Source organism: Apis florea, unplaced genomic scaffold (assembly GCF_048593485.1).
Source record: "Apis florea isolate Af1SG1 unplaced genomic scaffold, ASM4859348v1 contig_3391_pilon, whole genome shotgun sequence".
Classification (NCBI taxonomy): domain Eukaryota; kingdom Metazoa; phylum Arthropoda; class Insecta; order Hymenoptera; family Apidae; genus Apis; species Apis florea.
Genome location: NW_028256754.1, coordinates 1,345,026 through 1,360,604, shown reverse-complemented (window position 1 = coordinate 1,360,604; position 15,579 = coordinate 1,345,026). Strand labels below are relative to the sequence as shown.

General features: G+C 24.2%; 1 protein-coding gene across 8 annotated transcripts in view; it reads left to right on the top strand.

The window, feature by feature from the left end:
* Nucleotides 1-691: 691 nt before the first annotated feature.
* The window catches only part of Ca-alpha1T (Ca[2+]-channel protein alpha[[1]] subunit T), a 190,110-nt gene continuing 175,222 nt past the window's right edge, over nt 692-15,579 (top strand). For 4 of the 8 annotated variants that reach the window (XM_086912432.1, XM_086912433.1, XM_086912426.1 and 1 more), the window contains exon 1: nt 702-2,031. In XM_086912432.1, the coding sequence (XP_086768558.1) occupies nt 1,628-2,031 (404 nt within the window). In that variant the 5' untranslated portion in view covers nt 702-1,627. Of the gene's footprint in view, nt 2,032-15,579 lie in introns of all 8 variants that reach the window. The other 4 variants (XM_086912427.1, XM_086912429.1, XM_086912428.1 and 1 more) reach the window with 4 other exon arrangements.

Genomic DNA, 15,579 nt, shown 5'->3' with positions numbered 1-15,579 from the left:
AATAATGAAATAAAATAGAAAAATATATATGCATATGTATGTATACAAATAGAGATAAATATTATTTTTAAATATAATGAAATTTGAAATGAATGAAAATATATGACTGACCGTTAACGTTATTTCAGATTTTTTTTATTAAATTTTAAAAAATTATAATTAAAAATAACTTATTATATTTTTTAAATAAAAAAAGAAATAAAATTCATAATAAATAATAAATTTTATTGCTTATTAGTTATTATGTTCAATAATTTAAATGAGTTTCATACATAACGTTCCTAAATTGAAACATATGTATTATATATTATGTATTGTATATGTGTGTCACAAAAGGAAGAGAAAAGAAAGCACGTGTGGCACTTCATTGAAAATAAAAAACGAAAGCGACAAGATCCCAAGAGTAGCTATAAGATTAGCTCCCCTCGATTGCTTGTTTCTGATTATCTCTTCTTTTCTTCTTTACAGTTTGAATATATTATCTACGATTATAGAGAATTCACGTGAATGAAGAGGAAAAATAAAAGAGAGAAGAGAAGGAAGGCGTAAAAGAGTAGGAGAATCTGCTGATCTTCTTGAGGGAGGATGCAGAAGGTCGTGAACGGATGAGCGAGGGGCGCCTAGACGGAAGGGTCGCGCATGCGTTCCATTTCGTCGACAAGGATGTTCGACGTTTTTTTCAGTCACCGGTCGACGCTGCGCCGGGCACCGTCGACGCGCACGTTCGCGAGTAGTTTGATATGGGTCGTGGATCTTATAGTAATTTTCTCAGGTAGGCCAATTCGTGGTCATTAATCGCGTACGATCGAGTTTTCGTGTTAACAACAGGAAAAAATATACGTTTCCAGTGAAGGAGAAGGCTAGGATCATTTTTAACGGGCCACGCGACATACCACGCGCCACTCACGCGCTTTGCCTTTCCATCTTGCTGCCAAAAGTGTCTCTCTAGGGACGAATTTCACACGTTTTACACGGCAGGTGTTCTATCCTCGTTTCCTGTTGTTCTTCGATATTTCCCTATCGACATTATCATCAAAATTAAACTTTCCCTTATTATTATTATCTGATAATCGTATCCCACGATTTAGATTGTGAATGATAGCTCTTGCTTGGTAGCAGGTGAGTCAATCTCCGTACGAGAGGGCACCCGAAGGTGAGAGAATTGCAGGTGAGAGAAACCGGGCAAGCGCATCGCGAGGCACTGTTACGCACCTGGATTTCACTGCTGTCGTTACTTCAAAGTAAAATGCGGTCAGTGGATGTGCGGCAGCTTCTTCGATCCCAAGACTTTTATAGCCGAAAGTACTGTGTATGTTTCTACCGGTAGAGCGTATGAGAAACATGTTCACATTGTTCGTGGTATTTGGACCGTGATAAAATAACCGAAGAACTGATCGAATTTACGAGTCCTCGATGTCGTTCTTATCTGTCCACCTGGTTACATCGTTTGGAGCAGCGACGTCTATTTTGTCGCAAGCACTCAGGAATAATCTTTCCTGTGACAAATTTTTCAGTAAATCTATTTGGAAATCTCTTGTACAGACCATCCTTGTGACAGGCTGCCACTGAACGCTTCTCAAGGATTCATCATCCTCGCGTTTGGTGGACGAGATCTAAGACGGGAAGCATGTCGTTGCATTATCCCCAAGGATATCGGTATCGTCCGGCTAGTAAAGCTGTCGGATCAGGAAATGGAGAACAAGGTTCCGACAGTGATGTTGCCGAACTCAGTGATCTCGAGGACGATGAGGATGAAGATGGGGGCGGCCAGTCGACTAATAGACGTGTTGAACAAAACGTGAAGGAAGAGGAAGAGGAGGATGAGGATGACAACGAGGATGAAGATGATGATGATGACGAGGATGATGAGGACCAAGAAGACGAAGAGGAAGATGAAAACGAAGAGGACGATGGAGTAGATGATGTGGATGGCGACGAGTTACCCTATCCTGGTTTTGTGCCGGTTGCATTGCGATACCTCGACCAGAATACACGGCCGCGCAACTGGTGTCTGGCGCTCATCACTAATCCATATCCTTTTTGATCGCAATAGCACTGGCAGTTGTTTAAAAACGGTGATATCATTATTTTTATTTTTCTTTTCTTTCTGAAAATTTTTATTATAATTATTCCAGTTAGCGAGACGAAATAAGTAAGTCTCATTATATGCTCTCTGTGCACTACTGTAATTTCGAACATGTAGCTATATAGCTTCGTTTAGCTATGTAGCATTTATTTTCTTCTTTAGTGTGAACGCCACGGGCGAATTCTTTCTCATCGAATATTTGTCTTCCTCTCTTTCTCATTTCTTTTATTTATCTATCTATCTATCTTCTCTCAATTTCGATCGTAAAGTATTTTTGTTACAGACATGGAGTATTTCAAGAGTTTCTATATCGCTCAGATTTATTGGTATAGAATGTTTTATCGTATCGAAAAACTGTTTCAATGCATGAATTTATCTAAAACAATAAAAAAAGTTCCAATAAATATACATTTTATTTGCTTTGTTTTTAAGTTATAGTGCTAAAAATAATTGAATTAATTTTAATATAGAAATGGAACTTAATATCTCTAGATTCATCGTATACAGAACATATTTTGATAGTTCGATAGTTTGAATATTCCAAAAAATACGAACATCTAGAAAAATGAGAAGAATAAAACAATCAATGTAAAACATCTTCGAGTTTGTATTCGGATTTTGAACATCTTTGTAAAGGTAAACAAATACAATGTTAAAGAAGAAATTCGTTATTATGTAATATGAAAATATATTTATATGAAATTTTTTCGTATATATATTTTCGTATATAAATTGAAATGGTTCTTCGATGCGACGGAACATTTTGTATATGATTGAATTGAATTTTTTTTATTTCTATTTGTAAATATTTATTATATATCTCTTTCCTTCTTTGCTATCGTTAATTTAAATGCATATTTCAAAACTATTATCATTATATTACATTATTATTATTATACAATTATATTATACAATTATTATAAATCATTTTATATATTATATATATATCAATATGGTATATGATATATAATTATATATTATATTATATAATATAATATATAATTAATTATAGTAAGATCTCGATTATTCTATTAACCGAATGTTTGATTATATGAACATCTATTGCGCGGACGTTCAATTATTCAAATATCAACGGTAAAGGAATAAATATATGTATATATATCTAATGTATTTTATACCAACAATACCACATTAAGTTGTACAGATTGTACTGATGCTGATGTCATCGTTTTAAAAATAAATGATGTAACTAACAAAGAAATCATTAAAGAATTCAAAATTTAAGAATTGGAAAACAGCAATAAGTCAGAACAATACTTTTAATTTCTAATTTTCAGAAGCATTCAGAAAAATAAAACAATAAAAATAATCTTTAAATAGCATGAAATATAAAAAGAAAATAATGCTATAAAATTAATAATTTAAAAATTTATAATTTGGCAGGAAGAATAGAAAAACTGAAACTCAAAAAATCAAAAAAAAATTTATTGAAACATATATAATATGTTTAAATATATATATATATATATATATATATATAAAATAAATTATTATATTATCTGATTTTTTTTAGAAGTTTTACTGTACTTATAAAATTTTGTTGATAATAGTTCATATATATAATACAAAAAGACTAATTAATAATAATTGTATAATATAATAATTATATTACATAATAATTATTTTATTGTATTATATAATTATTATTAATTGTTTCTCTTATAAAATAAAATTATTATTATTATTGAAATTTTACAAATTATTAGTGCAAATAATAAATTCTAATAAATTCTTTTGTAATAATATTAATTTATTTGGTAATGAAATGAAAAAAATTTTAAAAGTAAATTTTAAAAATTATAAATTAGCTGATTATTTTATATAACAATTGGAAAGATCATAAAATCCTAAAAATTAAATTTTTAGATACCAATTTTTATTATTAATATTTAGATGGAAATTATGTATTATAATAATTGTATTGTAATAATATTAATTTGTATTTTCAATCCATTTATATCAATTTATTAATTATACAAGTTACAGCTAAAGTTTAAGATTTTAACTTGTGATAGAAGGAAAAAAGATTAAATTAAAGATTAATGACTAATTAAATATTTAAATTAAACATTTTCCAACATAATTTAAATATTTTTGCATTCATTTGTATAAATCGTAAATTTTCTAAAGTTTTAAATTTTATATAATTGCAGAGTAAGTTATGAAGTAATTATAATAGTTACCTATTTTTATTTATTATATTCATAGAAATTAGATTCACATTATGTACATTTATAGATTTTTATCTCGATCTAAAGAATTTTTTCTAGTTATTTTTTTAACATCATAAATGTGAATAATAGCAATTGATAAATAATATATATGAATCTTTTATCTACTGAATCTACAGTAGCTTTGTACTTGATTGATTAATACTTATATGAAATAAAGAAATCGACCTTATAATTTGTTTCATATACAAATTTTGCTTCAAATTAAAAAATCGAAGAAAGATCAAAATTTTTAAAATATATTTTAAATAATCAATTTTTAATATATATCTATTAATGTATATCATATTAATTATAAAGATTTTTTAATGTAATAATTTTTAATGTAAAAAGTCTTAAATACACTTTAGTATTTACATATATTCTTATTTTTGAGATTATCTTCTTTTTTTATATGTGTTTTATCTTTTTTTTTCGATTTAGAAAAAATCTTTCATGATTCAAACATATACTAAATGCATTCTATCTTATTTCTTTAAATATTAATTATTGTTAATAACAAAATTTATTTAGAAGAAGTAGGATAAACTTGTTAAAAACTATCCTTTCACAAATAAATGGCGATCTATATTTTAGTTTTCGAATTATTTTCTGTAAAAAAACTGTCTTGTTATGGGTTGTCTTCTTATGGGTTGAAACGTCTTATGGGTTGATTTTTCTTATTCTTTTCATAATAGCATAGAAATAACAAAAAAAAAAAAAATAATGAAAACAAGCAATTGAATTCCATTGATCTAGATAAAAATAAAAAATAAATTTTTAGAAAAGATTCCTTCTCATTCAATGATTTCAATTACTTTGAAATATACTATATCATTTTGCGTAATCTTTTCTTAGTCAAGTATTCTCAGAAAAATTGCTCAAAATAATGTTCTTATATATTTCAAAGTCATTGAAATCAGCGAGGAGTTAGTTTTTCTATAAATTATACATAAGTAGGTTAGATTACAAGATGTTAAATTTCAAACATGAATTCAAGTCATAGTATTATCCAAATCGAACATAATTATAATATAGATATTAATGAATTTTAAATTTATAAAATTATAAATTGTATTTTTAATATTTAATCATTTAAAAAATAAAATCATATAAAATCGAATATAATCGTATTTAAAGATGGTACAAAATTTCAAGTTATTAAACTTAATTAACTGTAACTGATATTAAAATAGAAATAAATTTTTATCTTTTCTGGATATTTTTGTGTTATTTTTAACGAAAAAAAATCTATTATTTTTGTACAGTTTCTCGATTATTTTGATAGGAAGTCCAAATGATAAATTAACATGAAAATGATGAAAATTAACATTTTTTTCGATGTGTGAAAAAATATTGTTTAATTTTGAAATATTATTCATTGTAATATAAAATATTTTGTAAATATGATTAATTAAGTGATTAAATGAAAGAGAGTTTCTTTCAATAAAAATTTTAATAAAATAAGTAAAATTTTAATATTTATTTTCTATTATTTTTAATAAAATTATTTATTCGAGCTCCTTTGTAGGAAATATTAATTTTAAGAACATAATAATAAGTAAATGTTATAAGCATATAATGGAAATTTTTCATTTTTAATTTCATGAAAATATATATGACTAAAATTGACTAATTTTAAAAATTGATAATTGAGTTAGATTTTATACATAATTTTTAGAGTTTCGTTATTTTTTTTCGATATTTAATTATTTTTATGAAGCTTGAAATTAAAAATTGTAAGTAAAATTTATAACATCGTAGTAGTAATTAATTATTATCTTTCTGAAATAAATACTTTCAATATGAAAAAATATTCAATTTGATTTTAAATTGAAGAACTGTTTTCTATAAACAAATAAATATTTATTTCTTGATTCGAAATATATATCATGCTTTCATATCTATTGAATTTATTTATTATATAATATATATATAAAATTAACTCGAATATTTACAGATAATAAAAGATTACATTTTTCAATTTAATTAAAGAACATAATTAGAATAAAATAAGATAAATAAAAAAAAATAAAAATATTTAAATTTAAATGTTTTCTATTTTCTACATATTTTTATATGCTGTTTCCATATTGAAAATAATTGTGAGGAAATTTTATTTAATAAATATTGGAATTACCAATCTTGTTAAAAAAAAGCATCAAGTTTTTGTTTTGAATTATATTAACATGGACAATTAATTACATTTATATAGATACTTATTTATTTATATTAAGAATAATCATAATATACTTGAATCATAATCATTTATATATAATATATTTAGATAGTTTTAGTGTTAGAAATGAACTCTTACATTCAATAATTTTATCTAAAAATATAGATAATGACGATTAATTTAAATTAATAATAATTTCTTAATCTGAAATAATTTTAACAATTAAATATATACTCATATATACTAAAATATTATATCATTGTTGATCAATAAATTGGATTCTAATAATATTGCTTCTATTAAAATTGCACATACTTATATTATTTGAAATAATATTTTATTTACAATTATTTTACATAAATTTATTTATATTATTTTGAATATATTTGTGAAACAAATAACTAAAGATAAATATGTTCAAGTCTGATAAAATAAAATAAGAAAAAAAAAGAAAGCAGAAAGGTGAAGAAAAAGAAAAAAAGAAACTCGTATTTACATACATACACCAACTCAAAGCCTCGGTTCGGTATGCCATGGTGGTAGGAGATAGAGTGCGCGAGGTCAGACCGAAGGACCGTTTTAAATAGGTCATTGATTGACCTATCCCCAGCCGGGTATCTCAGTATGCAATACACGTATACTAACTACCACAGCTGATACATCTGTCTCTACATATTTCTACTTTTCCTTCTTCTCCCACACATTATACCTTCGCTTTCTCATATCTATACGTGTCTGTTTGTGCGCGAAATTGTAGGGTGTGCAGCACGCACGTGGTCGGCAGGCAAAGTTTAGTCAGCTAGCATCCGAGCAACAAGCGTCGCTAGAAAGATTCCCATTGTGCTCGCGGACAATGGACGGCTGGAACTACTGCGAATGCGGGCCAAGCATTTCGCAATTCTCCGCCGCTTTTATCCCTCCCTCGTTTGCCCGTAGAAATTGAACAAACGTTCCCTTGTACCATTCCCTATACTTGTCCCTATACTTCTTCTTTCAACGAACGCTTATATACCGGACAGTGTGGATTTCTTCTGACTCTGCCTACTGCTTGCGATGGTCACTTCCTTCCTTTCTAGTTTTCACCGGAAGCGTGGTCGTTTTCTTCGAATGCCTCGAAACAGGATATATCTCTTCTTCGCAATTTCTTTTTCGTCTTTCTGATTCCAAATTTCTTATCTTTTATAAAGTGAGTTATATATGTTTATAAAACGAGACAAGCACAATCTATAGTCATCCGAATTAAAATTTTTAACATTTTTAATTTCTTTTAGGAAAATTAAGGAAAGAGTGAGGAAATTCTAATTATTAAGATTATTATTATTAATAATATTTGTGTTTGCTCCTTTTGTTTTGATTATATTTCATATATTTTTCTCGTAAAAAAATCCTGATATAATAAATACGTAGAATATATATTATAATATATAAATATTTTTTATTTTATTTTTTATGTTTTAATTTTTTTGTTTACGAAATTCACAATTTTTTATAAATCAATAAATTAATTAAGAAAGTAAAAGATGAAAATTTTAATGTTTTGATTTCTTTTATTTGCAATAATTTTTTAAAAAGTAAAGATATTCTTTAACTCTTAGAATTCCAAGTTTCGGAAATCTATATAAAGATTTAAACGAAATTATTATAATTATGATTATGGATTCTTTTAAAATTAGAATTTTAGATATATTCAAAATATTTAAAATATAATTTATATCAAAAGATCAAGATTTATTATAATAATTGGATTAATTATTTTTTAATATTAAAACAATTTTATTTCTATCAAAAACAAAATATTCAATTTAAAGAGAATTCAAGTTAACATTAGGTAAACATTAAAAAAAAAAGGAAATTAATAACATACCATCTAAATAATAATTACAATATATTTTTAACATTTAATATTTATTTCTTCTTTAATATTTAATTTTCTTGAGAATTATAGAGATTAATATGAGATTGATTGAAGTAATTGAAAGATTGATATATTGATTTGATGGAAAAGTTGACTTTTGATATTTTCGATAAAATAAACATTTTTAAAATGGATAGCACATTGCTTTATTTATAATAAATTCATTTTATGAAAATTTTATTTTATGTTTACAAAATATCTTGCACGCGTCTGAACATAAAAATCAATGATGGATTAAAGAATTATAACAATTGAACGTAAAACATATCTGTTTTCATTCATTTATGTATTTTAAAAAAGTAATTTAAATTTTAAAAAGAAAAAATATAATTATCCTCTATGAAAAAGTTTTTATATTCTCGAAATAAATGCTTAAATAAATAAATATATTAATAAATGTTTTTTCAAATTTCATGATCAAATTTTGAATCACAAGATAAATTAATTTGATTTAAAATTGAATAATAAAATAATGACAAACTTAAATAAAAAACTTATTAATACATTACATATTAATTTTATAATATTTATACATAAAGTTTAAATTATTTTGTAACATCAAAAATCGTCATTACTTTCTTCATTTTTAACATGAATTTTATTATTGTGGGGTAATTAGTATTAAATAAATTTATTGTTAAAAAATAATAATAATTTCATAATTAATAAATAAATATACGTAGATACATACTTTGATAAAATATTGAAATACATGAGAAAGATATTTTCTTTCGGATAAGCCCTTCTTTGTATAATCGAAGGAAAAATTAAATTTACTTTTCTTATGTTTAAATTGTGAAAAAATTAAAGATTAAACAATTTTCAAATATGGATATTTATTACGTAAAAGAATAGGTATCTAAGAAAAATCTAAATAAAAATAAGAGATTTAAATATAGAATATAAATTCTATAATATTCTATATGGAATATAAACATTGTGAGATAATTTAAACATATATATATATAGATAGCATATGCTTAGATAATTGGTTAATGATTAATTTTCAAATAATCGATGTTCAGTTAATTAGACATTCTGCTGCATATGATCGTTTATATAATTTAGGTACTTATGGATAATTTGTTATTTACGACATAATATAGTTAAAATATCGAATTTTGCACATGATTCTAATTTGATTTTTTGAAAATGTAGATAATACACAAACAATGTTAATATAAAAGATTAAGATAAAATTTTAGACAATCAATACTCTAATTTAATTTATTTATTGTATAATATGTGTATGAAAAATTTTAATAATTAAAATAATCGAATTATAAAATTTTATTTTATGTGTTGTTCATTCTATATTTCGGTATGTTTTTGAATATGCATCATTAATAATATAAATTCTGATGAATACAATGAATAAAATAAGAAAAAAAATAATTTAATATATGTAGTACTTAAAAATATTTAATAAAATGTAGTTGAAAAACTTGCGTAAGATAATAGTCAACAATCCATGTAGAGATTAGAAAAGTTAAATTGTTTTTGTCAACAATTTCGATTTCGATTGTCAGTAATTATTGTTATTATATTTATTTGTAACTTGTCATTAAAAATATCAAAATATGTATTATATCTACATATATCAAGAAATATATAAAAAAAAAGTTACCGATTTAGAAATTTTCACATTTTAAATAAAATAAGAAGTTTTTTTTTTAAATTTAAATTAAAATTTTTTTTTTATTAATATTTAGATACTATATTATTTACATAGAATTGAATCTAATTTACATTTTATTAAATTATATTTTTAATAAAATTTTAAATAATTAAACAACAAAATAAATATTTAATATAAAGAAATAATAAAATCATTAATTATTACATCAACAAATAAATTGGTATCTGGAGAGGTTTAATTCATTTAATCAGAAAATATCTTATAATAAAGAATTGAAAATATAAAAAAAAATGTTCTTATAAAAGTTGTTTAGTATAATTATATAATATTAATAATTTGTAATAATAATGTATGAAGATAAAAATGTTAAAAATTTAATTTTTTAATGCATTAATTAATGTGTTTTGTTGTTTTCTATAAAATATTATTAAATTATTTATTTAAAATAAATATTAAAAAAATTAATTTAAAAGATATTTTAATTTAAAATTTGTAAAAACTTATTAATTAATAATAAAAATAGTTAGCTAAAAATAGTTTAATATTTTTTTGTAAGAAATAAATATAAAATTGATCTTCATATGATCTATACATATCGATTTACAGAAAAGTTAGTAATATTACTAACATAATACATCTTTTTATATTAAACAAATTTTGTAAGAAATTTTTAAAATTTCAATTTTTAAATATTTTATTTTTTCAAATTAAATATCGTATGTTATTTTTACATAACAATTTAAAATAAATTATTTATAACGGATATTTTTTATTTTAATTTCAAACGAAATTTGTCCAGCATATTCTTTCAATAAATTATTTATTTTTTTAAACTATCGATTTCAAAAATCAACTATCAATCATATTAATAAACTATACATACGTATTTGTAATATATATTATAAACTCATTAAATAATACACATAGCTTATAATAGCTTAAAGCATGATAAAGTTTTACATATAGCCTTTTGCATAATTAAAGATTGGTATACATGTGAGACATCCCATTTATACGCTCATCTCAAGCAGTCTGGTTTACGATGGAATTTCGACTTCATGTGATATCATCTCGGTATAATTCTAACCTAAGTAGTATAAATTGGATGTAGCGTGATGTCTGCTTAATCATCCTGTTACTCTACTATTGTCCGGTAAATGATTCAAATGTGGTATAGTTGGATTTGTGAGCGTCACTAGCGTATTCTTTGATGTTTCTAAGCTTTCTGCTGACTTGATTTTCACAGATACACTCGCTTGTTTTTGATACACTATTGTTCTGTATCAATCATTATTCGACCAACATAGCATTCATCGATTGTTAAGGGAAAGGGGAAGAGGAATGTCAATGAGTTTTCTACATAGAATCCATTGATTTTTATTTAATCAAGGAAATTAAACTAAACATCTGTTATAGTTACTACTACGAGCCACTATATAATGAGATCATAATTCATTAGGAAGCAGCATTGATTTCTTTTTAAGCTTTCGAAAAACCCTTATCTGTTTATAAATTTGTCAAAAAATTTATTCTGACATCTGACTTTATATTTGATTGATTTTGTCGTCTATCATACTTTGCTATATTGTAATACTATACTTGAATATTGGAAATACGATGTATTTGTTAATAATATTAGATTTTCGATTAGTAATACAAAAAAAAAAAATTAATGTAGAGGGATTTCTTCCGTTGGATAAATTCGAATATTTTGTTATTTAAATATCTTTGGTATAATTGAGCACAAATTATGCATGAATAGTTTCCAAACATTTATATGTGATTTTTTTTATCTATAAAATAAATCGTAAAAAATAGGTATTGCATAAATATTTGAAAATTGTCTTAATCATCGGTAATTCGTGTCTAATGTTGTATGATATCGAAGATATTTAAATAATAAAAATTTGATGAATTTTTGAAATTACCTTGATCGATATTTCTTTGGATTCATTAATAAGAGAATTATTCATATTCTAATAATCAATTTCGTATCTCAATGATTTAATGATAAATGAATAGGTATATTAATTTCACTTATAATCTAATCTATCCTAACTTAATTCAAATCTCTCGATTTAGACTTATCTCGAGATTTTAGTAATGGAATTACATATTTTAACATTATTATTATTATTTAACCTTCAATCATTTTTATAATTATTAATAATAACCATGTCTACCAAAATATACAAACGAAATGTAAAATATAATGAAGCAAGTTAGAAACTTAAATAATACTGTCTATTTACATACATATATACACACGCAAATACTTTGTACAAAGTAAAGGTTTCGAATAATTCTAATTAGTTTCAATTCTGTTAAGTTGCGAGGAATGTCTCTAGATAAACATAGCGTATGGTGTATTACAAAGTTAACCTTTATAATCGCTATAAATTACGATTTTGAAATATAATTTCCACCGATTTTTTTCCAATCTATATGCTAGACCTAACTAAACGAATCTGGCGGAGTAATCGATTAGATAATTTCACGGATACCGGAAACAAGAGCGAACGAAACGATTTACTTTGGCGCTGTCCGTTTCTTTCGTTTCGTTGTTCGATCCCGCTGACCTGTTTTCTTCCTTCTTTTCGGCTCTGTCGTCAGGGGTAGAACTCCATTACAAACGGGTGAAAAATAATCGAATGACCGAGGCGTCAACGAGGCAATCTTCGACGGGCTGGAATACCCCGGAAGTGGCAGTCGATCGAAACAATTTGCCCGGTCGAAGCGGCCGGCTGATTGTCTATTAAGCGTTCGGCAAATGAGATTCGGAGCATCGATGAGAAACAGGCTGACAGAGGTTACCGATGGATCGTTAGATAGACGGAAGTAATCGATCATCATGTGTTTCGAGTGGTGTGTCGTCGTCTCGTTAACTCGACTTTGTAGGAGCTGCAAAATGAACGTATTTTCATTTTCTTGGTTTTGTTCGTCTTCTCGCTTTCGATTCTCGATAAGGTGACACATAAGATACTTAATATTGTTTATGTGTTTAATATGATTACTCTGAAGCATTAAAATTTCATTTTTATATCGCATTAATAGCTTAAGCATTGTAGAAAGATATATTGAAAATATTACAATATCATGTGATCAATAATTAATGAGAGAGAAGTATTTTAGTGAATTCTATTAAGTGTAAATCATTTTTTTTAGATTTAGTCGTTATTTCTTAGATTAGATTTGGATTTGGCAGTTTCCTTTTTGTTTTCATCTATTTCAATAGAGAGATTTTATTTTCAAATTCAAAATTTCTAGAAAGTTGATGACTATAATATTCATGCTGCGAAATTTTATATATTAAAGATAATTAAATTAATAACTCTCTTAAATATTAACTTAAATACTCTTCGTGCTAGAGGAATGGATGAGAGTTATTCTTATCTCTCTTTCTGAGACAGAATACTGTGTGTAATGGAAAATTATAGGATCTCAATATCTTTTGAACAGAGCAATAAAAGTTTTAAACGAAAAATATAAAAAAAAATAAAAAAAAGTTTTTTCATTACAAACGCAGTTTTCATATAGTTAGTTTTAATATATATATATATATATTTTTCATATTTATGTTTATATAATAATTAAAAATAAATCATGTGAATTATTATTGAATTACAATGTTTTTTTTTCCTGTATAAATAAAATCGAAAATATATTATGTTTGATCTTATGTATGTTTTCAAGAAACATAAAATTGTATATGTTGATAAAAAGGAAGTTATTTATTAAAGAAATTATATAAATATAAATATAATATAAACATATAATATATAAATATAATTATAATAAAAATACATTTGTATCAATAAATCGCAAAAAATTTAGTAGAATTTACGTCTGAAAATCTGTTGAAAAACAAACGTCCAATTTTTGAAATTATTATACAAGTTTCTTTAATATATACAGTTTATTTTCAAAAGAAAAAAGGAAAATAGAAGAGTTGGAACAGAGTTGAAATGGTTAAATCTTCTTTCTGATTGTTCTTTCTCAAAATGAATTTGTCATCGTTGTAAATTTTCGAGTATACGATGATGTACAATAAATTTCGTCTATGTGAAATCCTCGTATAAAATTCGAGGTGGATGTTAATTTTATTCCATGTCAACTAGATTCTACCGAGTCGTTCGTTATACTTTCCGGGAGATCTCGTATCTCGTGGAATTTGTCTTCGGCTCAACTTCGCTGCGATACTGACTTTGGAAATAAGTTGGAGAATTTCTTATTTGCATAAAAATGTAGGTGCAAAGAGTTGAATGTTATTGAAATAAATTGTTATTTAAACAAAATTTCTTTTTAATTTATTATTTACTTTATTATTTTATCTATTGAATAATATTTTATTTGAACTGTAATGTGTTTGATAAATACATTGTGAATTTTTATACAATTATTCAAACGAATTCAGATATTCAATTAATATGTAAAAAAACATGTCGTATTATTTCAAGATATACGTCAATTATAATTTTATATAAAGGATTTCTTTCAATTTTTTCATAAATTTATCTATTATTTATGAAAAATTGAATTGAAAAAAAATTTTCTATAAGATGTTAATATAATATAATATATTTTTTATAAAAAAATTATTCATTTTTTCAATTTTCAATATTATATTACAATCAAAAGTTTTATTTAAAATATGATTAAATTTGTATAATATTCAAATCATAAATAAATTAATAATCAAATAAAGTTAATATTAGAAAAAAATATGTAATAAATTCATTTATAAAATATATAAAATATATGTAACATGAAAAATATTGATTTTCATAAAAATTCATATTGATAAATAAATACTTTTATTACTTTTATTTTACTTGAAATACAAATATTTATTAATTGAAATTTTATGTAAAATTTTCATTTTAAAAATATATATTTCTTCTAGACTTTACATATGTTCTTATTGAGAATCGTAAAAATGTATACATAAGTAGTATAAAATTTCATTAACAATTAGATTCTCATAATTTAAAAAATAAATCTATTAAAACAAGGGAATAAAATCATATTACAAGACGTGTTGAATTAATAAAAATCATATTAATTAAAGCAATTTAAGATAAGTGTTACAATTATAACATTATATCGAAAATATAAAATAGTAAATGTTAATTTTTTAATAGCTAATACAATTGTTTATATTTCATATCATTATATTACAATATTGAATGAACAAAAAATCGTTACTTTTTACATTATTTTTTAAAATAACTAGATATTCGAAAGATCAATTATTCGAAGATTTATCTCTCAAATAAAATTTTAGAATTTACATACATGTATCATTATTTTCAACTAAATAAATATTCGTCAACCCTTTCCGAATTTTAAATCGAAAATTATTCATCGTTTTTATACAAATGAAAAAAATGCTAGTATGACATATGAAAGAAGTATATATCTTTCATTCTCTCATCTATATATTTATCTCTCAATCTTGCATTCGTGTAGAACGTGATCGCGTGAAGAGTGATGAATCATCGACAAGCAAAGGAAATCCTTGAGATTGTA